The sequence below is a fragment of the Ambystoma mexicanum genome, chromosome 7q (genome assembly GCF_040938575.1).
Source record: "Ambystoma mexicanum isolate Mex_15411 chromosome 7q, UKY_AmexF1_1, whole genome shotgun sequence".
In the NCBI taxonomy this organism is placed as follows: Eukaryota; Metazoa; Chordata; class Amphibia; order Caudata; family Ambystomatidae; genus Ambystoma; species Ambystoma mexicanum.
The window spans coordinates 971,145,173-971,172,619 of record NC_090941.1 but is presented as its reverse complement, the minus strand read 5'-3'; the positions used below and the strand labels follow the sequence as shown (position 1 = coordinate 971,172,619).

The window sequence follows — 27,447 nt, the reverse complement described above, 5'->3', positions numbered from 1 at the left end:
TTTTATAATCTGACTCGTATGTTATTTGGGGCTGTTAGCCGTGGACGCATTTCAAAGGAATTGATAGTAAGAGTGGTACTGTGTAGACCTGTATATATTCGCCATTATAGTATTGCCAGAGTACAAAGTGTGTTATTGCGATTGTGTATATAATTCTGAACCTTTTTTTTTTTTTTTTTTTAACTTTTTTATTGGTTTTACAACAAGAGGAAAAGTGCATTCCCAACTCCCCCCACTCTCCCCCCCCTCCCCTTGAAGGCAATTGCTTATGTCCGTGGTCCATTATCGCCATGGGCCACTCGCCAAAGGTTATTAAGTTCATAACAGAGAAACCATCGTCCCGGCCACCCCCCTCTCTCCCCTGGGAGTGGCCTCTCCTTGTCCGTGAACACATGTGTTGGCACCTTGGAGTTGTGTCTATATTGTCCATTGTTTGCTCCGGCCCCGGCCAGGCCGCCTCCTCCCCACTCACTGTGTTCCCTCTGGTCTATGATCCGCCCCCGGGCATAGGCGGGCCAGCCTGTCCTCCTTCCGAGTCGTCTGAGTCACTCCTGTTGTTTTCCACCCCGTCTCCGAACAGGTCCTGCACCAGGGTGTTCCGAGCCAGTATTCTGGCTCCGCTATTGCCTTCTCCCCTCTGTGTGGCTCTCGTCCAGACAGTCGTTTCAGCTATCGCCCATTTTTGTAGATCTGCCCACCAGCCCTCTGCCGAGGGTCCTTCACTCGTGTTCCATGCTATTGCTATGCGGCGCTTCGCCAGTATTGTCATCAGGTCTTTCATTTTTGCCACGTGTGCCATCTGCCTGTCCCCCCTCGGGAACAGGCCCAGTATATAAGACCTAGGTGACCAGGCTTGCATATGGATTCCTGCCGTCCTCGCTTTATCCTTCACCATATTCCAGAACTCTGTTATTTTGGGGCATGACCAGAACATGTGCACCATGTCTGCTTGTTCTTCCTGACAGCGTGGGCAGCTGGGAGTTTGTCCTTTTCTCATCTTCGTCATTCTTTTGGGAGTTAGGTATGCTCTATGGACTATGTAGATTTGCAGCTGTCTGAACCTGGCAATCCTAGAAACTTTTTTCGTGTATTGGAGGGTTCTATTCCATTCTCCATCCTGGAAGGGCTGCTGGAGCTCCTCTTCCCACTTTGCCCGCACATAATTCTGAACCTTATTTATATAAAGACTGTTTTCACTAACATTGTGTGGACATTCCTTTGTGGGTGCTTGGGCACTACACTGTACTTAAGAACCAGCCTGCTTCACCTCCTGAGAGCTAAGCCTTGATTGCTCGCCCCCGCCCCGTTTTACCATTTAGAGAATCTTGGCTGGGGTGCTCTGTGCTTCGACTCTGCCATATAGAGAGCAGGAGTACAGATAACCCTCCATTCTTTACAGGGGATTGGGGGGGTGGGAAATGAGACAAAACAAGCAGTAACATTACTATGCCTGACGACAATTGATGTAGTGCCGGAAATTTACAAGTGTAGTGGGGTGGGGGGAGTATGGAGTGAGGGAGAAGGAGAAAAACAACACAAGCAACAAACATACTAGGTCTGAAGACGAATCCGAGTAGTGCTGGGGAGGAAGTGGAAGGAGAAAACAAGGAGGGAAGGGGGCAGAGACAAGCTGCTATCACAAGGTCACAAGACAAATGATAGAGTATAATGAACAGAAAATAAGAAACATACGGATACTATTGAAAATTCAAATACTTCTACTAAACTGCAGGGATTGATACCGCCAAAGGACATCTTGAGTGTAATACAGAAGAAGACCCCAAATATAGAAAAAGGACAAAAAGCAACATCTTTTCAAATAAAGAAATCTAAGAATCAAAACGAGATAAGAGATAAGAGAAAGCAGCAGTAAGAACTTTTGCAAGAAGGTGTTTTTTGCAGGACTATCGGAGACAAAGTATAAACAGATTGGGTGAGAAGGAAAAGCCACCACTTATGTCACCTGTTCAAGAAAGAAAAGAGTTTGATATTGTGAGCAATGTAGGAACCCAAACCCTGACGGAAGTGGAAGACGAAAAGGAATTAGCGCATCCTTTTTCACTGAGCTCCCACTGGGGGATTCCAACTCGTATCAATTAACACCGAACAAATTCCACGCTTATGCAACAAAAGGCTAAGAAGGCACTAAACTATCCACTTCCTTTGGTACCCAAACAAGTTTAGAGTGCCTTGGGTTGAGAGGACCTCCTTGCAACCTATTCTCTGATCCAATGACAGTTCCAATTTTTCCAATGAAGCTGCCTTTTTATATGTCGACAAGCTCAAACTCAAATGTCCAGGAAAGCAATCAGGGAACAGTGATGTTAAGAGTTGAAATTAACTGCCAGAATATACAGCAAGGAGTAATAATTGTAGTTGTAGGAATACCCAACTTCTTTCTACTGATTCCCAAATACAAAGTAGTTCCAAGTTAACAACAGAATTCCACAAGAAAAACAACTTTTAGTAAGAAAATACTTACATAACTCAATTCAAGAAAGAGAGTCCTACACAAACATACCACCAATTTGAGAAATAACGTTGAACCCCCCCTCTACCAAGCGACAATACGTGTAAAATTAACACAATCTCCTGCTCATGTCATAGGAAACCAGAAGATTAAAATGTTAACCACTTAAAAGAACAAACAAGTTTCAGCACTTCTCTAGTGAACAATAAAAACGAGATTCGAAACAGTCACCTGGCAGTACACCGCTGCCCCAAACAAAACTGCAAAGAATTAAATGCAGATGAACAGCATTGCATAATAGATGCACATAAAATGGAGCGAGGCCCAAATAGCAACACAAACCTGGGGGACCTACTTAAGAAGATGTATAAAAATCAGATGGGTTCCCATGAGAACAGCTGTGAGATGAGATTCAAACACACACATGCAGAATACCCAAAACAGAATCCCAGCTCTAAATGTTAACATCCCTTGAGGATGAGAAAATGTATACACCACAATCCCATAATATTGACACAGCCGATCAGAGAGAAGCCAGACAGCACCATCAATTTATACAGATTCAGATAATCTGACGACTCAGAATTTAAAAATCATGATTACCCATACTTTTGGACAAGATTACACGCTCCGTCTAAATAGAATAAATATTAACTTGATGCTAGGAGAAATCTCTAATCTAGAAGCACTAGTATCTTCTGATATTAATAGAATAGAATGTCCTGATAAGCGAGATACACATTGTTGCATTCTCCATCTCAATTCATGAATTGGCTTCGAAATAATCCTGTCATAAATTCCTGATAGCCCCATTATATGAAGAAACACAGAGAGAAAGGAAAGTTGAGAGAAAGAGGGAACAATACCACACAAATGACGCCTATGTGCAAGCATATCCCCTCACAACCAAATATTGATAAAACCAACTGTGCAACTGTTGTCTCTACCCTGTTGAGTAGGTCCTGTTGGTAACCCCCTACAACAACAGAAATGGCACATTGTGATCTTGCCCGAACTTTTAGAAACCTCAGATAATCATTATTTTGTATTAGGATCATGGAACATCAGAGTCCACTGTAAACTAGCCCAAGATAATGGGATAATAAAATCTATTAAAGACTGCTCTGTATTATGTCTTCAGGCGACCAATGCCGCAAATCTCCTGGCCATATCTTAATCCAGCAGAAAGCCACTAGCGTGAATGGAGGGAGTCCATCGGGAGGCCTGTGTACTATAATCAAACAAGGCCTTGGAATTGTGGCCACTGAATTTTCGAACGAATACAGAGGAGTCTTGGGAATAAATCTAAAGATGCAAATTGAAAAGAAAGTACAGGCTATATTGTTAGTGAACATATATTGGCATCCTGTCCATTGTGAAATCTCCATTATGATAGAGAGATTAGAGAGGCTCCTCGAAGCTACAAATACATTTTCCCAAACTCTGAAATAATAGTCTGAGACCAGAACTATAAAAAAAGAACATGGGCGGTGTCTTCCACAAACCACACACTGAAGAACCTTGGACTATATCTATTCTTGGATTTTAGGCAAAGTTTGTATGCAGAGCCCTTTGGAACCACTACACACAACTATGACTACAGGTGTAAGCAAAGCCAACCTTTGGTAGAAGTCTGTACTGCACCGTTTTTGGTAGCAGTGCTGAGCAGCCAGGCTTATTTCAAGAGGGAATGAGAGCTGTAAACTTTAATGTTACACAGAGGTCTACAATCACAGGCGTTCAAATACACTCTTGGTTTCTTTGATAAATACCTATTAATTTATTTAACTCGGTTATAAAACATTCATAAGAAGGAGGCAATATAATCACACACAAATATACTTCAGTACTGTACACTCTAAGGTTCTGAGGCATTCAGAATACTTTAAAGGGAGCAAAAAGGCATAGGTTATCAGAACATAGAAAGAATACAATTATTTCTTAGGCAGTGCAGACATTTTGAGTTCACCAGAAGATTCAATTCAATAGGCTAGGCCAAAGTCAATGGGCTAAAGTCTTAAATGGGACAAAGCAGTTCTGGCAGATAAACGGAAAAGTCTCTGCCAAAGTTCTCAGGAATAGATTGTAACAAGAAGACTCGTATGATGCCCAGATGCCCAAAACCAAAAAAGCTCGCGCAGGAGGATCCAGCGTCCCTACGATAGCTGCCTCTCAGTGGAATGCCCTCCTGCCCAGCCTCAGAATGATTCAGTCCCACCTTGCGTTCCGCAAAGCACTCAAAACACTTCTCTTCATTTAACCAACATAACGTGCTGTGTTTTTGTTTTCTGTCTGCTAAAAGAAAAATGTTATGACTACTGTTTCCTGTAACTAAGAGACCTTTGGTCAGATGTAACCTCCCCACTGTTGCAAACTCTTGTAACAAGCGCCACGATGCCCCCGGGCTGCACGTGCGCTTTACAAATGCGAATAAATAAATAATAAATAAATAAATATGTTGGGTCACACGCTGATTAGGCCTGTGAGTTGGGAAAGTTTCAAGCACTTTTACAGCGAGAGGGAAGTACTCCGTCTGGTTTTACAGTACCTTTACAAATGAAGAAAAAGATGCGATGACCTCTGTTCCTTGCAGTTCCTGCAGATCTCGCTATTTCTGGGCCTCAGTCGTGGGGACAAGAGGGAGGACGTCGGGGACTCCTGCACTGGGACTGGTCAAAAACTGGCAAATCTTCAATTCCGGTAGCTGTAGTCAAGCACACAAGCTTATGTCCTTCTCCTGGTTATTCGGTTTCCTGTAGCATTCTGAGGAAAATACAACCAGCTCTGAGAATGGTATCCAGGTGGCTTAGTATTAAGTTGATTAGTCCCACCAACTCAAAGGGAGAAGTCGTCCTTGCAGGCTTCTCTGTCAAGATGAACTTAGCAATTTGGACCTGCAGCAGGGCTTCACCGGGCAAACCATTGGTCCAGGAGTTGCAGCAGCTGTCCTCTTCAAGCTCTTCTTCCGTTCTTTAGTTCCAGTGGTCGACTCTGCCTTCCAAGCCAAGAGACACACCTTTTATTCAGTACTCTCCTATTCATTCCAGCCTAGCTGTCACTCACCCTTGTCCTTGCTGGACAGTCAGCCAGCCAATCACCAGAGTGCATTTGGATCTCCTAGGAGACTAAGCACAGGGAGTTTCGGGCATGATTACGGTGAGTAATGTAATATATATATATATATATCTCATTGATTGATCACACATGCACTGAAGAAACTACCCACTGTATGTAGCTAGTATCGACCTCAGTCTAGCTTTTGATAAAATGGATAGAGCCAGGTTGTGGTCAAAATTACTTGAATGGGGAAATTCCACCACAGTTGCTTGATATTTTAACTCAATTACACAGTGACACACACATGAGAGTACAACTAGGTCAAAGTGGTGAAGGTTCAAGACCAATAAAAACAGATCATGGTGTATGGCAGGGGTGCATTCTAGCAGCCTGCCTCTTTAACTTGTATATTTCAGATGTAGGTGACACACTAAAGAAATCCTCATTTATAGCCCAAAAATAGCAGGAGAGCAGAGCGAGTGGGTTGCATATGCAGATGACATAATATTACTAGACAGGGCACCAATTGGCTTGCAAAGATTACTTAATAGTTTTCATGGATATGTTAAACTGAGTAATTTATCAATTAATCCAACAAAATCTAACATACTATGTTATACTGGAAAATACCAAAGAAAGCACATTTCACCTGGAAAATGCATCTGTCCACAATAGTAGTCGCCCCATGAATCATATAGCTGGTTTTCAACCTTATTAGACCAACAGAACATAAGATCGGAAAGACCGCTCTTTGTGCAAGAGGAATTCAATACACAGGGCAAATGAAATATATCAAACAAATGTTTTGCTGATTCACTTATAAACCACTAGTAGAATTCTACACCAGTAGTCATTACATCTCTAACATATGGACTGGAAATATATAGTCAGATAAATTAGAATTGAGCAGACTAGAAGGAAAGATCTGGAAGAAGGTACTCTTGTTACCAACGTGTGTTCCTTTTAAGTATCCTATGCTTCGAACTGGGACTGAATTCCATTCTGTCACTTGTACAGAAGAAGAAACCGTTCCTAGTTTGTAAGCTGAGGATTAATATGCTTGACTCTGTATATGCTGTGATAGGACAACAAATGAAGAATGGGATACGAAAACCCCTTTCATCACTTCACCCAACAGTGGGAACTAATAATGGCACATTTTGACATAACAGAAAGGCTGATATCACACCCAGAAAAAGCGAAAAAGATAATTTTAGATACTGACTGGGTGAAGACATGTGACGACCGAGGGAAGATTAGATTAACAAAGGGAATCAGCTCGGAATGCACAACAAGGCCGGGGGGGGGCACTACCATTGTACTTAAAGCAATGCCCAGACAGACGATTCAGCGAATCCTTTATGCAATTTTGTTTTAACTTGTTATACACGGGCGAGGTCCTACAAATTAGAGGCCAACATGGAAGCACATCCTGTAGATTCTGCCAGGATCCTCATGAATCCCTAAAACATCTCATGATACAGAGCATTCGTGAAGATTGCTTTAGTTGTTTTATACACAGTTTCGAACATTTAGACAATGAGAATATATGGTTCGAGGGGATTGGGTCCTCCGACGTATTCCATATCTATGACAGGTAATGTCCACAGCTGTGCTGCTTCGGAAAATCTTTGGCGTCTGCGTCCTGCGTCGATGCGCCGTCCCCGAGGACCTCCTCCGACGGCCGACGTCACCCGATGTGATAAGTAGGACGCACGACGCCCATAGCCTCAGTTCCGTTTTTTCCGCGAACGTGTTCGCTTCGTGAATCTCGGTACGCCTCGACTCGTTGGAGTTGCTGTTTGCTATTCTCGGTTCGTTGAACCTGTTCGGTTGGTTGTGAAGACCTGTTCGTGGCAATGTCTTTCTCATCTTCGACCCCGCGTCCGGGCTTCAAGAACTGCGGGGACTGTGGGTCCAAGATGTCGGTCATGGACTCGCACGATGCCTGCCTCTGGTGCCTCGGGGAGGCCCAAGATACGGACGACTGTGTCGACTGCCAGTCGCTCACTGCGAAGGCCTTGCGGGAACGCAAGAAGAAGCTGTCGGTAGGCCGGGTGTCTAAGCCCCGGAAGTCGAGGTCTGCAGGGCTTTCGACCGATGACTCGAGGGGTGACTCCCCGTGTCGTCGTCGGAAGTCCGGTGGGTCTCCTTCCAGGACTCGGTCTCGCCACTCCTCCGCCTCTTCTAGGCATTCCAGGAAGCGCTGGCATAGGTTGCCTTCCCCGTCCTCTTCTGAGGACTCCGCCTGTCGGCGGGTCGCTTATCCCTCCGTGCAAGCGACACCGGAGGAATGGGCTTCCTTCGGGAAGCAGATGCTAGCGAGTCTGGAATCGCAGGGCACCGGTCCGTCTGCGCCTCAGAGTGGGGTCGGTCGGCACCGGTCGAGAGACACCGCCCTCACGCCTTCGGGCTCGGGTGGTCGGCACGGCTCACGGGAATGGTCCCGCTCGGACAAGGGTAGCCGTTCTCGCCATGCCCGTTCCAGGTCCCGGTCCTCGACGCGCTTGAGACCGCGTGATACTGTGCCGTCTTCGAAGAAGACGTCGACGCCTGTGGCGCTGAGGTCGTCGACGATTTCTCTCGAGGTTCCGTCGTCGAGGGGGTCGTCAGCGCCCAGGTTGTCGAGAGACACGCTCGGAGCTCCGGCTTCAAGGACTGTGTTGACGCCGCAGATGCTGAAGGCGTTGCAGCTGACGTCGACGCTTTTTTTGTCGATGCCCGCACCGACTCGTTCGGCGCCCTCGATGCCTTTCGAGGCGATGGTGTCGGAGGGGCCCCGTGGCACAGGTTTGCCCTTAAAAAGCCTATGGTTAAGGTCCGGCACTACTTTGGTCCGCAGAGGTCTTCCTCTCCCCGTCTGGAATACATTTCAGAGGGTGATGAAGGCTCGGATGGCGGCCTTGTTACGGTTCCAGATGACCTTATCTCGGGCCATAGTCAGTTTGATGACCTGAGGCAGTCACTGCATGATGCCAGTGGACTGGACACCTCTCCGGAGGTGGAGTTTTGTCGACCGGAGCCTGGCACTCATGCCGATTCGTCATATCGGCGCCTTATGTCTCGGGTTACCGAGTACTTGGGTTGGTCAGCTCCCCCAGGGGAGTTCGTTCAGGATGATCTCACGGACATCCACCCACTGACCCGGTTTTGCCTTTTCATATGGCTCTGCAGAGAAGGGTGGCGGTGGCTTGGACTGCTCCGGAGAGTCTCCCGGCAGTGGGCAAGTCTTTGTCGCGAAAATACCATCCAGCCAGTAGCGACCCCTGCTACTTGTCTAGGCACCCCACCCCGGAGAGTTTGGTGGTGCAGGCGGCTACGGCCCCGGCAAAGCAGGCGTCGTATCCTACCATCCCTCCGGATAGGGACGACAAACGTTTTGACGGCTGGGCGAACAAAGTGTTTTCTTCGGGGGGGATGGCGCTTCAGACGGCCAACTCCATATGTGCCTTGTCTCGTTTCACACACACTCTGTGGAACTGTGTTGCATTAGCGGCTGATCATATTCCCGAAGGGGACGAACGGGATGGTTTCCTTGCTATTGTTCAGGATGGCAAGGATGCTATGTGTGAGGCCGTTCAGTCGGGTTTGGACTTGACGGATTGTGTCAGCCGGTCCATTGCGGCGAGCACCGTAATGCGCAGGTTTGCGTGGTTGCGGAAGTCTGGGTTCGCTCCTGATGTGTAGTCCGGGCTCCTCAATATGCCTTCTGACGGTGAACACCTTTTTGCAGCAAAGCTGACGAGAGCCTTGAGAGGTTGCAGACCTCCAAAGCTGCAGCAAAATCGTTGGGTGCTGCAGTTTGCCAACCTCCGCCTTTTCGTCCTAGGGGACAGCAATGGAGGGGAGGTTCCTTTCGCTATTACTCTTCTTTCAGTAAAGCGAGAGGAGCTAGCAGTCAAAGAGGCCATCGTAAGAGTGCCAGAGGTGGAAACAGAGGTACTCGAGGTGCCAAGGCCACTCGGGCAGTTGCCTCTTTGCCCTCAGCCAACGCCTCAGCCGCTACCACTCAGTCATGAGTTGGGGGAATGCTTGCGCAGTATCTTGTAGAGTGGCAAGCCATTACTTCGGATGTGTGGGTTCTGGAGATCATAACCCACGGCTACTGTCTTCCTTTTCGACAGAGGCCTCACGACAATCCACCAGGGAACCTCTCTTTGAAGAGTCCGGATCCGCTCCTTGCGCAGGAAATTCAAGCCCTGCTGGAGAAAGGCGCCATAGAACTGGTGCCTGTAGCGGAGAGGAACAAGGGATGGTATTCCCCTTATTTTTTTATTTCAAAGAAAGACGGGGGATTGAGACCCATCATGGACTTCAGCGGTTTGAACAAACTCCTCAGGAAGGACAAGTTCAAGATGGTGACTCTTTCTCAAGTCCTCCAGGCCCTGCAACTTCAGGACTGGTTGGTGTCTCTCGACCTCAAGGATGCTTACTTCATGTGCCGATCCATCTCAAGCACAAGAAGTACCTGAGGTTCTCGGTTGGCGACTCGCACTTTCAGTTTCGGGTCCTGCCGTTCGGATTGACCTCCGCCCCGAGGGTTTTCACCAAGCTCATGGTGGTGGTGGCAGCGCATCTCAGGAAACGGGGGGATTCACGTCTACCCCTACATGGACGATTGGTTGATCAGGGGGAGCTCTCCCAAGCAAGTCCTGGATCATCTGTCCGTCACCTGCCACTCCCTTCACAGGCTGGGCTTCTCTCTCAATTTAAAGAAGTCCCATTTGACACCAACGCAGCGGCTCCAGTACATCGGAGCAGTGCTTGACACGTCCCTGGGGCAGTGCTTTCCTCCTCAGGTGAGGGCTCTTCACATTCAGCAGATGGTGCAAAAGTTTCAGTTTGCCCAGAATCTCCCAGCGTCCGAGTTCTTGAGACTGCTCGGCCTCATGGCATCCTGCATTCTTCTGGTGCCAGAGGCTTGTCTGCGGATGAGATCTTTGCGGTGGGCACTCAAGCTCCAGTGGTCTCAGTCCTCCGGCAGGCTGTCGGACCCTGTTCAGGTGCCGCCCTCGGTAGCCCAGGACCTTCTGTGGTGGGCCATCGAGGGCAATCTGATGAAGGGGGCCCCATTTTGGCTGCCCTGGCCGGAGGTGACGATCGTGACGGACGCATCCCTCACGGGATGGGGAGCTCATGCCAACGAGCTGACAGCGGTCGTTGGTCTCTGTCGGCGTCCAGACTCCATATCAATCTGTTGGAGCTGAGGGCCGTCAGGCTAGCCCTGAAGGCTTTTCTGCCGACTGTGCGCAGGAAGAGTGTCCTGATTCTGATGGACAACACGGTGGCCATGCACTACCTCAACAAAAAGGGGGGGGGCAGGGTCACTTCCGCTGTTCAGGGAGGCGATGCAGCTCGAGTTCTGGGCCATCCAGCAGGAAGTTTCGATCTCGGCAGTTTATCTGGCCGGAGACGACAACAAGAGGCCGGACGCTCTGAGAAGGCAGAGCTCGATCTGTCACGAGTGGGAGCTGGCTCAGGAGATTCTCCTGGAGATCTTTGCCCTTTGGGGGACCCCTCAAGTGGATCTCTTCGCCTCCAGTGTCAACCGGAAGTGCGAAAGGCTTTGCTCGCGGGAATTTCCTCCAAAAGGAGCCTTAGGAGACGCGTTTGTGGTGGAGTGGTCATTCCCACTGCTGTACGCGTTTCCTCCAGTCCCTGTCATCCCGCAAGTGTTGCGGAGGTTCGGTTCCCGGATGATCCTCGTTGCTCCGGCGTGGGCCCGGAGGACGTGGTACCCGGACCTTCTAGACTTGTCCATCTGTCCTCCACGTCGTCTTCCCTAATGAGACGATCTGCTCTCACGGGAGGGGGGTCAGGTTCTCCATTCAGAGGTCAGATCCCTCAATCTTCACGCTTGCCTTCTGAAAGGTTGAGGTATAAGGATTGGGACCTCCCTGAAGACGTGATGGAGGTGTTGCTCTCGGCCAGGCAGCCGGCAACAAAGTCTCTGTACCGTTGCCGTTGGAGAAAGTTCTGCGACTGGTGCAGAGTTCAGAATGTGGATCCTTTTGAATGCGACATTCCCATGGTTTTGTCTTTTTTGCTTTCTTTGGCCCAGAGGGGCTTGCAAGTGGGGACCATTAAAGGTTACCTGGCGGCGCTGTCCATATTTAAGCACTTGTCTGAAGAGTGTTCCTATTTTAAGATTCCTTTAATTTTGCAGTTTTTCAAAGGGCTCACTAATGTGTTCCCTCTGTCACCTTTTTTGGTGCCAGGTTGGGATTTGAACCTTGTTCTTAAGTTTCTTATGGGTGCTCTGTTTGAGCCTTTACATTCTTGCCCTTTGAGGCTGTTGACTCTGAAAACTGTTTTTGATTGCGGTTACTTCCGCTCGCAGAGTGAGTGAGTTACAGGCACTTTCAGTTAAGCCACCCTTCACTGTGTTTCACAAGTACAGGGTTGCCCTTAGAGTTCGTCCTTCTTTTCTTCCGACGGTGGTTTCGGATTTTAATTTGAGCCAGAAGGTGGTTCTTCCAGCGTTCTATCCTCCTCCACATCCTGGTAAGGAAGAGGAGAGGCTCCATAGGCTTGATCCTCGGAGAGCGTTGAGCTTTTATATTTCGCGCATGTCCTGGGTCAGAGTGGAGGATCAACTTTTCATTGGTTACGCTGGGAAGCGTTTGGGACAAGCTGTGACGAAACAGACTTTGTCTCGTTGGATTATTTTAGCTATCTCCGAGTGTTACCGCTTGGCGGGTAAGGACCCTCCGGCTGGCTTGCGGGCCCATTCTACCAGAGGAGTGGCTGCGTCTACTGCTTTGCAGAGGGGAGTTCCTATTCGTCACATCTGTGATGCAGCCACCTGGGCTTCAGTGCATACTTTTGTACGTCACTATTCCCTTGATTCCATCAGAGGGCAAGATCTGGCCTTTGGCAAGGCAGTTCTCTATTCCGCAATTTGATTGGGCATGCAAAATTTGTATTCTAAATTCTTTCCCACCTCCTTGCTTGGTACTGCTTTGGGAGTCTGTCATAGATATGGAATACGTCGGAGGACCCAATCCCCTCGAAGAACAAGTTACTTTCTTACCTGGTAACGTTCTTTCGATGGGATGGTCCGACGACGTATTCCATATCGCTCCCTCCCTGCCTTCCCCGCTGCAGAATTTCTTTTGCGATTGCAGCTTGCGTTTCGCAAGGCCTTGTGTGTCTGACTGGCAGAAAACTGGTGGCACACGTTCTGGGAAAAAACTATAACTGAGGCTATGGGCGTCGTGCGTCCTACTTATCACATCGGGTGACGTCGGCCGTTGGAGGAGGTCCTCGGGGACGGCGCATCGACGTCATCGACGCAGGACGCAGACGCCAAAGTTTTTCCGAAGCAGCACAGCTGTGGGCATTTCCTGTCATAGATATGGAATACGTTTTCGGACCATCTCATCGAAAGAACGTTACCAGGTAAGAAAGTAACTTGTTCTTCTATATGTTACAGGGAAGACCCACAAAGATACTCATCAGAATTGTGCAATATCTAAAAAAGACAAGAATTATAGAATGAAATGATTTTGGAGTCTTCTTTTCTTTTCTTTTTTCTTTAATTATCCAAGTATTTTTGTTATCTTAATCATGTGATTTCTAGTTCTGTTTTATAATGCAATTAACATATTTTCTTTATTCTTTGTGAATGTTTGAAGTTTAATTTAAACTACTTTGCAATAAACAAAAAGTAACTTGTTCCTTCAACCTCTTCTTTAGTCATTACCTACCTGTGCAACTACATCAATAACAGTTAGTCCATCTATCTCTTTTCTAACACTGAAGTTTTATTTCTGACTCCACCTGTGGTACCCCCCTGCTTGCTCCGATTCTCCTGCTCTCCCTCTCTCTCTACCCCCCCACAATACCCTCACTCTCTACCCCATCAACCCACGCTATCCGCTCTCTACTGCTATGCACGCCAATTCTTCTCCCTACCTCCGTCCAACCATCCTACCCCCCTCGTTATCTTCTCAACCCTAACACCTCACTTTACCCCACCACACACCCTAACCCCCTCTTTTTTACCCAACCTACCCTACAACCTTTATTCCAACACGCCCACCCTACCCCCTCTATTTCCCATCTACCCACCTTACTCGCTTTCCCTATCCCATCTCATCCTTCTCTCACTCACGTTGTTACCCTCTCACCCTTTCTCGCTCATATTTCCTCCTGCTCATCATTGGCACCCTCGATGAATGGCTTCCTCCATTGCGCTATTCCTCATGTCATTCTATTGCACACCTGCACCCCTTATCACATCCTCCTTTCAAACTTTCCACTCTCCTCTTTGCACCCTGGTGCCTATAAATGCATAATGCAAAGAACAGTAAACACAACTAATCGCATTGCCAATGCTGGTTTGGTTAGTCTCTTCCTATTCACTGTTTGCCTAGAATAAACTACCCTGTAACTGTTTCTTATACAGCCCTCTATGTTAATAGACTTCCTAAATAATACAACTTGCGTGATAAAGCTATTTAACTATATTTTCTGTCATGAGTGTTGTTGGTTTCACATCATCCCAACTTACAGTAGGTGGGAGCTAGTAGAAGAAGCGGGCGGGAGAACAGTTAGATTCCCCGGGGCTTGAGTTTAAAGCATGGGAATTAGAGAGAAAGAGGATTGTTCATTTTTGGGTGGCTGTCGATCAGTCTGTAGATTCTGAAGACGTAGGAGAGGAGGAACCTGAGCGGTGTTGTAACATATGCGAGATAAGCAATTAAATTATTAAGGGAACAAAAGAGCAGAGAGTAAATCGAAGGAGGAGCATAGAGGAGTAGCCCAAGTGGCAGACGAGAAGTGTGGAAACCAAGTTTTTAGCAGAGGTAGTTGTGCTATGTGGACGGATCTTGAGATCTAGATCTTGTGTGACAGATGAAAAAACATATGTTGGAAAGTCCAACTGCACAGGCTGGACCACATCTGAATGCTAAGCGTGGTGTTCTGTAGAGTTACTTTTTACTTAAATGTCCTTTATTCTATCGTCTACTTCCATGCATGGATAGTTTAATTGGATTCATGAAATGTGCAAGTTGGCTGCTGAAAGGTAAAAATGACAGTGTTTTTTTTGTTCTCAGGCTTCATAGAACTCAGTGTGCAATCAAGCAGACTCAGGTAACTGTTCAGAAAATAGGAAGAGAAATAGAAGAAAAGCTCAGGCTTACTTCTGCAAGCAATGAAATGGTAAGTTTAAGAAAACTAGTACAAGGCATAACAAAATTTAGTGCATGTATTTTGCTTTTAATTTCCTAATGTTACAGACCTGTATCACCGGGCTGGCGTAGTGGGGAGAAGGCGTCCCATCTTTTGAAATGCTTCGACATGGAGACTGGATCTGCAAAACTGAAAAACATTTGACATGCCTTTATGGTTGTAGCGCAAAATAGAAAGCCCCAGTAACCCTGATGATTTCACCAATGTGTACATACACTACTTGAAACATGAAAGATGGATTTGGCGTGCACTATGAAAGTGCTCAATTTGTGTATTGGTGCCACATTGAATGGGCAGCGAGGAATCCGTGGAAAAGTTGCATGCAAGATGAAAAATCCATAGAGATGGTAGCAAATGACGTTTGTCTGGCTCTCGTGATGTAATACTACTGCAGAGAATGTCAATGGGGTACATTCTCTTAATGTAGTGTATTCTTGGGGGGGATATTTTTGGTTCCAACAATTTTTAGAGAATGTAGGCAAATCCAGCCACAACCCATAAACGTGCAAGTAGTTGTGGCATCAATTCTTCATGCAGACATTGCAAAAGTTGCAAGTTCATAGGCACCACATGCACCCACGATGGTAAAAATTAGTTCCCTTCTGAAAGTAGGTAAGGGTACTACACCCGTACCTTAAGCAGAAATAGAACCCAAATTCCATTCTGGGAGCCGTCGTGTTTGGATACTGAATTGAGTGCCTGTGTGCCATGTTTCTACTGCAGTGTAAACCGGTATAGGTCTGTAGCTATATTAACTATATTCTCCAGCATGCGGTCTGGCATGGATTCACATGCTCCTGAATATTCCTCTTCAGGCCGGGAATCCTCGGTAACAGAAAAAACAATTTCACTTTCACTTACAAACTGTATTTCGAAGGGATTGTGTCCTCCGACATATTCCTTATCTTTGATATCATCCATTTCAGCTTGCTGGCCTCGGAATTGTTTTCCAATAGAGGGTGCTGCGCGTCGCCGTCCCTCGAGTCGGTGTCCCTCGACAGCCTCTGTATCAGCGCCAACGTCATCATGAGTATAAATAGACTTGCGCAGCGTCCGTTGATCAGTTCCGTTTTTCTGTGCTTCGTGGGCCTCGGAAACGTAACGCTAGGTTCCTTTCTTCAGAAAAACCTTCTTATTCCTCGAAGATTATTTCCATTACACAATGGCTTCTGAACCATCGACTCCTCGGTCCGGTTTCGAGAAATGTCACGGCTGTGGGAAGAAAATGTCTTTAACGGTTACTCACAGGATCTGTTTGTGGTGCCTGGCATCGGAGCATCACTGTTCGGAATGTGAGGACTGTATGTCCATGACGGCGAAAGCCTTGAAGGAGCGTAAGGTGAAGTTAGAAAGAGTTAAGGGCTTTAAAACTTCTACTCCCTCAAAAGTTTCTTCGGCTGAGTCTAGACATTCGTCTCCTCGTCGACGAAACATTCCCGTTCAAGATCTCAAAGCGGTTCTCATCAGTCTGAGATCAAAACACTCTAAGAAGAGGCATCGTAGATCTCCCTCTTCGTCTTCCTCTACTTCCCCGGAAAGGGTCACCTGCCCCACGAAATGCAGCTCTCCGGCTAAGTGGGAGGATTTCCGTAAAAAGATGCTTAGCGTCTTTGAGAAAGCGGCCTTGACCCCCTCGGAGACGTCTAAAGGTGATACCCTGGGTGAAAGACCCGAAAAATCGAAACGCTGCGAGTCGTTGAACCCGGCGAGAGAAGGTACTCAAGAGCGTCATGAACCCTCGAGTAAAAGCAATAAAACTGCGTCATCAACTCCATCGTCGAAGATTCCTTAGACTCACAAATCTGCATCATCGACGCCTTTGTCGAAGGGCCTTTCGACGCATAAATTGGTTTCATCGACGCCGTTTTCGACACCACTGTTGACCCCGATGAAAGACAAACCTACAACTGTCACTACGTCACAGGCAGTTGAGGTGGCGAAATCCCCGACCATGATGTCGAGGATACCATCGACAACCTCAACGCCGAGTAGGATTCCGATCCTTTCGAGTGCATCGAGGTCTTTTCAAACTTTTTTGACGCCTTTTTCAGGATTGTCAAAGCCTATGACGTCCACGTCGACAACCTCGGTGACAACAAATTTAGCTCCTTCGTCCCTAGAAATGGGTTTTAAACCATATCCTAGGTCTGACTTCTTTAGAGCCTTGTCCTCTATATATGAGGAAGGGGAGGATTCCGACAATGAGACCATTTGGTCTGCAACGGACTACAATACCCATGCCAGAGGAATTAATCTCTGAGGAGAACAGGTTAAAAGATCTTCAAGAGTCTCTACATGAGGCAAGTGGTTTAGATACTTCTCCAGAAGTAGAGTTTGCTAAACCAGACCCTGGAGAGCATGCTGAGACTCCTTATAGGATTCTGATGGCCAGAATAATTGAATTCATGGGGTGGACTACACCTACACCTTCTTTTCAGCAGGATGACCTTACTGATCTTTTAGATAAAGGTCCACAGGAGGATCCTGTTGTTCCTTTTCATACTGCTCTGCAAAGAAAAATATCTGCAAATTGTAAAACTCCTGAAGTTCTCCCTGCAGTAAATAAAAAAACTTGCTGCTAAAAACAGAGTATCGGCTTCAGATCCTGAATATCTGAGTAAGCATCCAACTCCAGAGAGTTTAGTTGTGCAAGCCGCGACTTCATCTCACAGTAAATCGGCATACCCTACTATTCCACAGGACAGAGATGATAAAAGATTTGATGTCATGTCAAAAAAAGTCTTTTCGGCATGTAGCATGGCACTTAAGTATCAACGCCACTTGCACGCTAGCAAGGTTCAGCCACACACTTTGGGAGTGTGCTTCATCTGCGGCTGATTGTCTCCCAGAAGGAGATGAACGGGATGCATTCTTAAACATCATCAGGGATGGAAAGGATGCAATATGCGAGTCCCTCCAAACGGGCATCGATTATGCTAACAGCATCAGCAGGGCCATGGCGGCAAGTACCACAATACTCAGATTTGCGTGGTTGCGGAAGTCTGGGTTTGCTCCAGATGTGCAAGCCAGACTTCTGAATATGCCCTTTGACGGCACTTCTCTATTTGGAAAGACAGTTCATGACAGCCTGGAGGAATTGCAACATCCAAAGTAGCAGCGAAATCCCTTGGTGCTACATGTCATGATCTCTGCTTCCAAGGGATCAGGACTTGCCCGACTCCCTTGGAAGCAGACCCATAACCCCGGTTCCGAGTGCCAGCCAGTCCCAATTGGGACCTTTTGGACCCTGACCTGACGCCAGTGGCACCAGGCTCATAAAGATGCCCAGTCCCAGCGCTGGAAGCGCCGGGCTCATAATGCTTGGGTGGACTTACCTGCAGCAGACCATGCTGCTTACTTACCTGCCAGTTGAGCCCCTGATCCTCTTCTGTTTGGGACTACTTTTCCTGTTGGGTGGGGCAGGAGCCACTCCCTAGGTTCAGAACACTGGAACTCTTCTGGAAAGCAGGAACTCTTTTCTCACCTAGGCGAGGCTGTGGAAGGAGACACCTAAGCACTACAGGAGGCTATTTAAACCACACCCGATGGATGAATCTTGCTTTGCGTTACTCTGCATTCTCTGCAGCAGAACGCTCATCGTGTCTTGTGCTTCTGATCCTGGGCCTAAGGGAACAAAGGCTTACCATCCTGGAATCCAGTCTTCAGCAGCACCTGTAAATACAAAGAAAGAACAGGTTAGCACTATGGTCTTCAGTGGCAGCGCATCTCTTACCTGGTCCATCGGCTGTCACCAACGCCTCGCGCTGCATTCCGGCATCTGAAAGACAAAGGCTTACCTACTCTTCGCATGCTCCGGAGGTCTTCGCACTGCCTTCCGGCATCTGAAAGACAAAAGCTTACCAGCTCTTTGCACGCTCCGGAGGCCTTCGGCGCTGCATCCCGCATCTGAAAGACAAAAGAAGGTGCGTTTAAAGACATTGGGCAACTTTATTACTCACGTGCCATTACTCCTTCCCACGCCGAATCCAGTGGGTATTCCAGCACCCTTCAGATTCTCTAAAGCTCCGAACTTGTACCTGCAAGATAAAAGGGACAGTTAGTGCGCATCGTGAAGCAGGCTACAAGCGCTTACTTACGTGCTTCCAGGCGCTTCTATTCCTCACGCGGGTTCGATCCTCAACTCACATCAGCCCGCCATCCGCCATCGCCGGAACCCTGCAAAACAAGAGATATCATTACAAAAGACTTTTGACATTTGAAAGCCCAGAACTTACCGTTCGTGCAGTTAACGACGGACAGCAGTCCTCTGAGGTCAAGAGGCCTGCACCCTTATCCAGTGAAGAAACTGGTTACGGCACCCTGCCCCGAGGCAGATGGAGAGCTCGGCGTTCACTTACCTAAGGTGAGGGCGTTAACCTTTGGGGTTCTACAGGAGAAGAGAAAGGGAAGAGGAGAGAGGCACCCAATAACCCCAGTTCATTAATCCCATATTTTCTATCTGCAGACATCTTACTCTTCGAGTCAGACATACAGTGCACAGAGGTCCAGCCCAAAGAGCCAACCGTGTGTTACACATCACCTTTGAAGATACGACATTCACCCAGTCAAGACCGGCGCCTCTGCGGGAATCAGGTGAGCGTTACACTACAATCCAGCAAACTCCAAATCGTCCCACAGGTACATCCTGGAGGGGTAGGTCCTTTTGCTTTTACTCCGCATTCGGAAGAGGCAGAAGATAGCCAGCTCAAAGGGGCCAGAGACCATTCACCCGTGGTGGACGGGTCAAAGGTACAAAAGCCGCAGCTGCAGGTGCCACTCTACCCTCTGCATCTGCGTCAGCCGCTTCTAAACCACTCTGAGGTCTCCCCTCACAAGACACCAGTAGGGGGTAGGTTAACTCAACATCTGGCAGAATGGCAGGCTATTACGTCAGATGCTTGGGCATTGGAGACAGTTGCCCAAGGTTAATGCCTGCCCTTCCTACACACTCCTTAGTCATCCACCGGGGAACAACGCTTTGAAGCTTCCAGACTCGCTCCTTATGCCGGAGATTTTAGACCTGCTAGAGAAGGGTGCCGTAAAAGTGGTACCCGTTGCGGAGAGGAACAAGGGTTGGTATTCCCCCCTACTTCCTAGTACCAAAGAAGGACGGAGGACTGAGACCCATCTTGGACTTGCGAGAATTGAACAAATTCCTCAGGAAAGACAAGTTCAAGATGGTAACCCTTTCTCAGATCCTTCAGGCCCTCCAGCTTCAGGACTGGTTGGTATCTCTAGACCTTCAGGATGCTTATTTCCATGTGCCAATCCATCTCAAACACGGGAAATACCTGAGGATCGCAATTGGCAACTCTCACTATCAATTTCGAGTTCTGCCATTTGGGCTGACCTCCACCCGAGGGTCTTTACCAAGCTAATGTCGGTTTGGCTGCAAGACTAGGGAGTGAAGGAATCTACGTCTACCCCTACCTGGACGACTGGTTGATCAGAGCAGTATCTCCGGAACAAGCTCAGATCCAGCTAGATTATGTCTGCCACTTCCTTCACAAGCTGGGTTTCGCCCTCAACTTAAAGATGTCACAGTTGATACCATCACAGAGACTCCAGTTCATTGGAGCAGTCCTGGACACTTCCCTGGGAAAAGCCTTGCCACCAGAGGTGAGGATTCAAGATATTCTACAGATGGCCACCAATTTTCAAAATGCCCAACGTCTACCAGCCTTCGACTTTTTGAGGTTGCTAGGCCTCATGGCATCCTGCATCTTCCTAGTGCCAGAGGCTCGCCTGAGAATGAGATCCCTCCAGTGGGCACTATGAACCCAGTGGTCGAAATTCTCAGGAAGAATGTCAGATCTCCTACAAGTCCCGGACAGAGTAGCTTGAGACCTTCAGTGGTGGGCCTGTCGGGAGAACATCTTGAAAGGAGAACAGTTTTGGCAACCATGGCTGGAGATAACAGTAGTCACGGATGCCTCTCACGGGGTGGCGAGCTCATGCCAACGACTTGACCATCAGCGGTCATTGGTCTCTATCGGAGTCCAGACTACACATCGACCTGTTGGAGCTGAGAGCAATCAGACTAGCGCTGAAAGCTTTTCTGCCATCAGTACATGGAAAGAATGTCCTGATAATGACGGACAACACAGTGGCCATTCACTACCTCAACAAAAGAGGGGGCGTAGGGTCACTGCCACTGTGCAGAGAGGCAATGCAGCTCTGGTTTTGGGCAATTCAAGAAGGACCAAGTCCAGCAACCCCGGAAGCAGGCATCAAGTTATTCCAAGCAAGCCCAACAATCCCTGCTAGGGGCTATTTGGGTGCCGGCCTGGCGTCTATGGCGCCAGGCTCATATGGAGAGTCAGTCCTGTCGCCATAGGTGCCAGGCTCATAGATTAAAACTTACCTGATGCAGACCATGCTGCAAGAGCTCCAAGACAAAAGAGGCTTGGAAAGGACTACTTTACCTAGGGACTATTTCTTTACTCGGGTGGGGCTGGGGAGGAATACTTACCTGGGACTACTTTGGAGGCTATTTAAACCACGACCGAAGAGCAGCACACGCTCTGCGTTATTCTGCATCCAGCAGCGTGACGCTCACCGGGCCTGCAAGTCTGCATCCAGTCTTCTGCCACGCCCGCCTCGAGTCTGGAGCTCCTAGAAAAAGGGAGAAAGAAGGAGAAAAGGTTGGAACAAGAGCAATGCCTTTGATCCTTACCTGAATTCCCGATCCATCGTGCCTTCGAGCTGTAAGAAAGAAGTTATTTTATGCGCGTCCCCTCGCCTGCTGCAGCGCTGCGCTGAACTCACCGGCCTTTGCAGCATCTTCACATTCCACCGCATCCTTCTGCATGTTCCCGCCGCACTCCGGCACCTAAGGGGAAGACGAGAACAGCAAGGTGAGCCAAGGGAATACAGAGGCAATATTAGTTACCCCCGATAGACTTACCTGATTTTACCGCCAGGGGTACTATTCCTCTTCACGGGTCGGCGCAGCTTCCACTGCATCCTCGCCGAACCCCTAAGGGGAAACAAAAGGACAGCAAGGAGAAACAAAGGGACAAACAAGGGGAAACCTCCTCACCACAATAAACTTAACTGATTTTACCGCCGGAGGCATTATTCCCCGAGACTTCATACTTTCTCTCAGCGCCTGAATAGGGGAGAAAGCAACAGGTTACATATTGACATTATTTTATCGAACTCTGTTGGATAATACAAATCCTTACCTGAATATTACCGGTTGCCACGAGGAACTCTTCGCTAGGGTCAAGCTGCAACCTGCAAAGAATCAGACAGAGTGAAAGTCAGACATTTGAACTCTTACGAACTACATACTTACGGCGTCTTGCTGGGAATCTCATAGTCAATATTGTTCTGGAACTCACCAATTCCTTTGCGCCAGTGAAGCAACTGGTTATCTACGCGCCCCTGCGCTCAATGCAGGATGGAAAGCTTATCTTTCCAAACCATCAGGTGAGACTATAAGAGGGAACATCAAAGGTGATCAGTGGGGAGAACAGCGGGAGTGGGCGGGAGGGGGGTTAACGCTCAACTCCACGGGTGGTTAATTCCCTTTCTCCATTTGCAGAAGAATATTCCTATGGGCCAAGCAAACGAAGCTAGGTGGGCCAGTCCAGTCCATCATCTCGGCACTACGCGTCACATTGGTGGAGACCGCAGCTGTCCAGTTCAGATCGATGCCCCTGTGGGAGCCAGGTGAGCGTAACAATCGGCAGTTCACCTAGCCGGAGAGAAGAACTTGACGGTGGATGCTCTGAGCAGGCAGAGCAGTCTCCCACAAGTGGGAGGTAGCTCAGGAAGTCCTTCAAGACATCTTCACCCTTTGGGGAACCCCTCAAGTGGCTCTGTTCGCCACCAGTATCAACAGGCAGTGCGATCAGTTTTGTTCAAGGGAATTTCCCCCAAGAGGAGCTCTAGGGGACGCGTTCGTAGTGGACTGGGATTTTCCACTTCTGTACACGTTTCCTCCAGTCCCTGTCATTCCTCAAATGATCAGGAGGTTGAGAAGATTCCGGAAAGCCATGATCCTAATTGCCCCGGATTGGGCCAGGAGGACGTGGTACCCGGACCGTCTAGACATGTCCATCTGTCCTCCGATTCGTCTTCCGCAACGAGAGGATCTTCTCCCGCAGAAGGGAGGTCAGGTTCTCCATCCAGACATCAGAACCCTCAACCTTCACGCTTGGTTTCTGAAAGGTTGAGATACAAGGATTGGGACATCCCGGATGACGTCATGGAGGTGTTGCTTTCAGCTAGAAGGCCAGCAACAAAAACTTTATACCGCTGCCGTTGGAACAAATTTTGCAGCTGGTGTAGATAAAAGAATATTGAACCCTTTTCTTGTAATAGACCGATGGTGTGATCTTTCTTGCTTTACTTAGCAAATTCAGGTCTCCAAATTGGTACGATCAAGGGCTACCTCGCAGCGCTGTCTATCTTTAAGCGTACTGCTGAGGAGCCTTCATATTTCAAACTACCCGTAGTAATCCAATTTCTGAAAGGATTAACAACTGTCTATTCACCAAAACCTTTTCAAGTTCCTTTGTGGGACTTAAATCTAGTCTTAAAGTTTCTGACGGGTACTCCTTTTGAACCACTTCATTCTTGTTCACTAAAGTTTCTCACTCTTAAAACAGTCTTTCTAGTGGCCTTAACTTCTGCTAGAAGAGTGAGTGAATTACAAGCTCTATCTTGCAAACCTCCTCATACAATCTTTCATAAAGACTTGGTCCTCTTACAAGTGAAGCCCAGTTTTCTCCCAAAGGTGGTTTCTGAATTCCATATTACTCAGAAAATAACCTTACCTTCGTTCTATCCTCCTCCCCATCCAGGAAAAGAAGAAGAAAGATTACACAGGCTGGATCCAAGGCGTGCCTTGAGTTTTTATATTAGCAGACTTGCTAGTATAAGGCAAGCAGACCAATTGTTTGTAGGATATGCAGGGCACAAATTAGGATTGCCAATCACAAAACAGACAATTTCAAAATGGATAATTTTGACCATTTTAGAATGATACAAATTGGCAGGAAAAGAACCCCTCAACACCTTGGAGCTAATTCAATGATTGCCAATCACAAAACAGACAATTTCAAAATGGATAATTTTGACCATTTTAGAATGCTACAAATTGGCAGGAAAAGAACCCCTCAACACCTTGGAGCTAATTCAATCAGGGGTATCGCAGCCTATTCGGCTCTCCAAAGAGGGGTCCCAATTAAAGATATATGTGCGGCTGCCACATAGTCATCTGCACATACCTTTACCAAATTTTACAGCCTAGATTCCTCCTCCAGCCAGGAGACAAGATTTGGGAAAGCTGTGTTGCATTCTGTACATCTTTAAAGGGAAATATTTCATCTTTACTCCCACCTCCTTTTTATACTACTGCTATGGGAGTCGATCAAAGATAAGGAATTCGTCGGAGGACACGATCCCTTCGAAGAACAAGTTACTTACCAAACTGGTAACGTTCTTTCGATGGAAAGTTCCTCCGACGTATTCCTTATCGCCCCTCCCAGCCATCCCCGCAGTAAAACTTCCCTTGTAGTTGCAGCTTACGCTCCTTCAAGGTTACTAACCAATTAATGCAGAGCAAATCTGAACTTCAAAACGGAACTGAGCAACGGACGCTGCACAAGTCTATTTATACTCATGATGATGTCGGCGCTGATACGGAGGCTGTTGAGGGACACCGACTCGAGGGACGTCGACTCACAGCGCCCTCTACTGAAAACATTTTCCGAGGCCAGCAAGCTGGAATGGATGATATCAAAGATAAGGAATACGAAAGAATATTACCAGTTTGGTAAGTAACTTGTTCTTCTCTTCTAAACCAATCACTGAGCTATGGGTCATACTGCCTCCAGCCAATGACTGCCCTCTCCCTAAGCCCCTCCTCTGGCAGCCATCTTCAGATACATTTTTACCACGCGTTCCAGTGTTGGGAGTCCTTGTGTTTTGCTCCGTGAGCTATTTTACGTTTTCATGCTTTTTTCGATAAAAAAGTTCTATTTTTGTCAAACAGAGCCTGTGTGCTGTTTCGCTGAATTTCAGTGCCCCTCAAGGGCAAGAATCGAAGTTTTATCAAAGATTCCAGAAGGCAACCGGGCCTACTCCGGACCATGTCGGAAGAGAAGAGGGAAGCTCCCCTTCAAGCTCTGCTTGGACTGCGGAATGTGTTTGTAGAGGATAAACACCTCCAGTGCCTCTACTGGATCCATCTGGATCACAGGGAAGTAGATTGTGAAATCTGCCCCGGGTTCTCCAAGCGAACCGTGAAGGATTGTCACAGTAGATTGGCGGGGTGGCTCAGTGCCAAGGCCTCTGCCCCGTGCGGTAAGCAGGGGCATGCCTGACCCAGGACCAGCCGTTCCTTTGAGGGTGCTCCTTCCGTGGGGGCCCAAGACAAGGCCAAGAACCGCAGGTCTGTTTCCGCCGGGGGTCACCGCGAATGAGGGTCATGCGATGGGCAGGGCACGCTCATCAAAGGCAACCAACCTGCCCCAGAAGAACCCTGGCGGCCAAGGTGAAGTCGTGGACCATCGATTTGATGGCAGCCGCCCTCTTGAAGGCCAAGGGGGGCTGACCCAGTCAAAGTAGCCCCAGCAGTGACCAGAGTATCCCTGCCCCGAGGTGGGAGGCCTTGTCCAAGCCGATGGAGAGGACACCGGAGAAGAGGATGCCATCCCTAAGCCCGAACCCGACCCCTCATGATGTAAAAAAAGGGGGGTAGGGGAGAGGTGGCCTCAACCATACTCCAGGGTATGGATATTTATTCCTCAGATGAGGAGGACCAGATGTCCTAACACACGATCCAGTAGGATGTGGGTGCTGGCGCCAATGCCGGAAACGCTGAGGGGGGGCGACTGAGACGGCTGAAATGCCGACGACGGCGCAGGGCCCAGTAGGCCTACTGCCCAAACCCGTGCGAGGGATGTATCGCTGGACATCCTTTCGACTCTACTGTATTGCTCTCCCCCGAAAAGTGCACGAAACAACCATAAATCATCAATGCAATTATAGAGCAAATACTTTGAACCATAAACAGCCACGCATTCCTAGAAGATAATCGGCTCTTTACGGCTATTTATTCAAAGCATACAAGTACATAGAAATAACTCATAAAAAATAATAAGAACATTACACACAGAAGTAAAGAAGTCAAAAAGAAATACATCACCATGAGCGTAACAGAGTTCCTCATCTCGTCCAGAAGGGGCTGGAAGACCCCGGGAACAGCCAGGCCGAGAGCACCATAGCTCACAGGAAGGCCGGATGTAAGCGTCCTTCTCCGGCTGAAGTCTCAGCTGACCGCCTCCGGGTTTCCGCATATATACACACTCCACAAAGGGGAGTTAATTCTCGAACATTCTGTAAATTGCACTTGTGCAGTTCAGAAACAGCCGTCGGTTGGCAGCTGGGTCAATCGAGAGCTCCCCCCAAGAAGCGCAGTGCCTCCCTTCTCTAAAAACACGCTCCACGGAGAACAGTAGCAAGCCATAACAACGTTAGCTGTCCCAGCAGAAATGGCCTTGACGGCATACCAGGTTTGGACAAGCATGTTTGTCTCAGCACTGTGAATCTAACACTCAGCAAAATGTGTGCAGCCTTTCACTGCGGTATGAAGTAAATATCCAACATGGCTCCGAGCGCTCCCAGAATGCATTGTGCACCCGCGCCATTTTGGATCAAGCATAAATCAAGCATAACACCTACACACCTGGTGTCAGAGATTCAGGAAAGGATGCCATCAACACCACCGGCCCTGGGGGCCCCGAACCAGCCGCTGGCGAAAAAGACAAAGCAGCACCCTACCCCGCTGCAGACATGGGGACGGACATGACGACTACGGACACAGCAACTACGGACACGGATGACAACATGGCCACGGCGGGTGGTTCACCGCAGCCAAGGGCTTCTCCCCCGGATGAGGTGGGGTCGTTCCATCCCATGGTCCCCACATCGTCCGAACTCTTCCAATTAACGCCAGAAGAGACCAAGAAGGAAGGTTTCCTATACCAACGGCGCGAGTCCAAGAGGAAGACCATCTTGGAGGTGCCTATCATAGACGACGTTTGGGAGGAGGGTCTAGCTTTGATGGGTGGGCCAAGAGGTAAGAGGCTGGATAAAAAATACTCGGTGCCGGAGTCTACACCCAAGTGCCTACGTTCGCAGCCTTCCCCCGGACTCGGTGGTGACAGCGGCAGTGAGAAAGATGTCATCTAACTGCTAATCTTCATCCTCCATCCCTCCGGATAGTGAGGGGAAGAAGTTAGATGCCATGGGGAAAAAAGGCGTTGTACTCGGCGGCATCCACAGTCAAGGTGGCCAACGCACTTGCAATCCTGGCCAGGTACGACAGCGAGCTGTGGTATAAGATGGCCCCGCTGCTGGAGCTTCTACCCGATGACAAGTGGGTTGAGGCACTTTCCGTCCTCCAGGTGGGAAGGAGGTAGTGGCATCGGACCATGCCATCACGGTAGCAGTGGATGTCACGGACACAAGGTTCTGGAAAATGGGCAACAGTGTCTGCCTCCGTCGTCGTTGTGTCTGGTTGAGAGCCACCAACTTCCGGCAGGAGGTCCAGACGAGGGTGATGGACATGTTCTTCGACAGGGATAACCTCTTTGGGAAGGCTGTCGGCGAGTCGTTGCAGGCCATTAAGACTGAGACTGAAATGGCCCATGCTCTGGGCACTCTTGAACACTGCCCTTCCTTTCGTGCCTTCGACGGGAAGTCCC

The 27,447-nt window shown here is 48.3% G+C and overlaps 1 protein-coding gene across 1 annotated transcript in view; it reads left to right on the top strand.

The window, feature by feature from the left end:
* The window catches only part of UVRAG (UV radiation resistance associated), a 727,264-nt gene that overhangs the window by 310,305 nt on the left and 389,512 nt on the right, over window positions 1-27,447 (top strand). Inside the window, exon 7 of the mRNA XM_069640056.1 lies at window positions 14,590-14,695. Within this exon, the coding sequence (XP_069496157.1) occupies window positions 14,590-14,695 (106 nt within the window). The remainder of the gene's footprint in view (window positions 1-14,589; window positions 14,696-27,447) is intronic.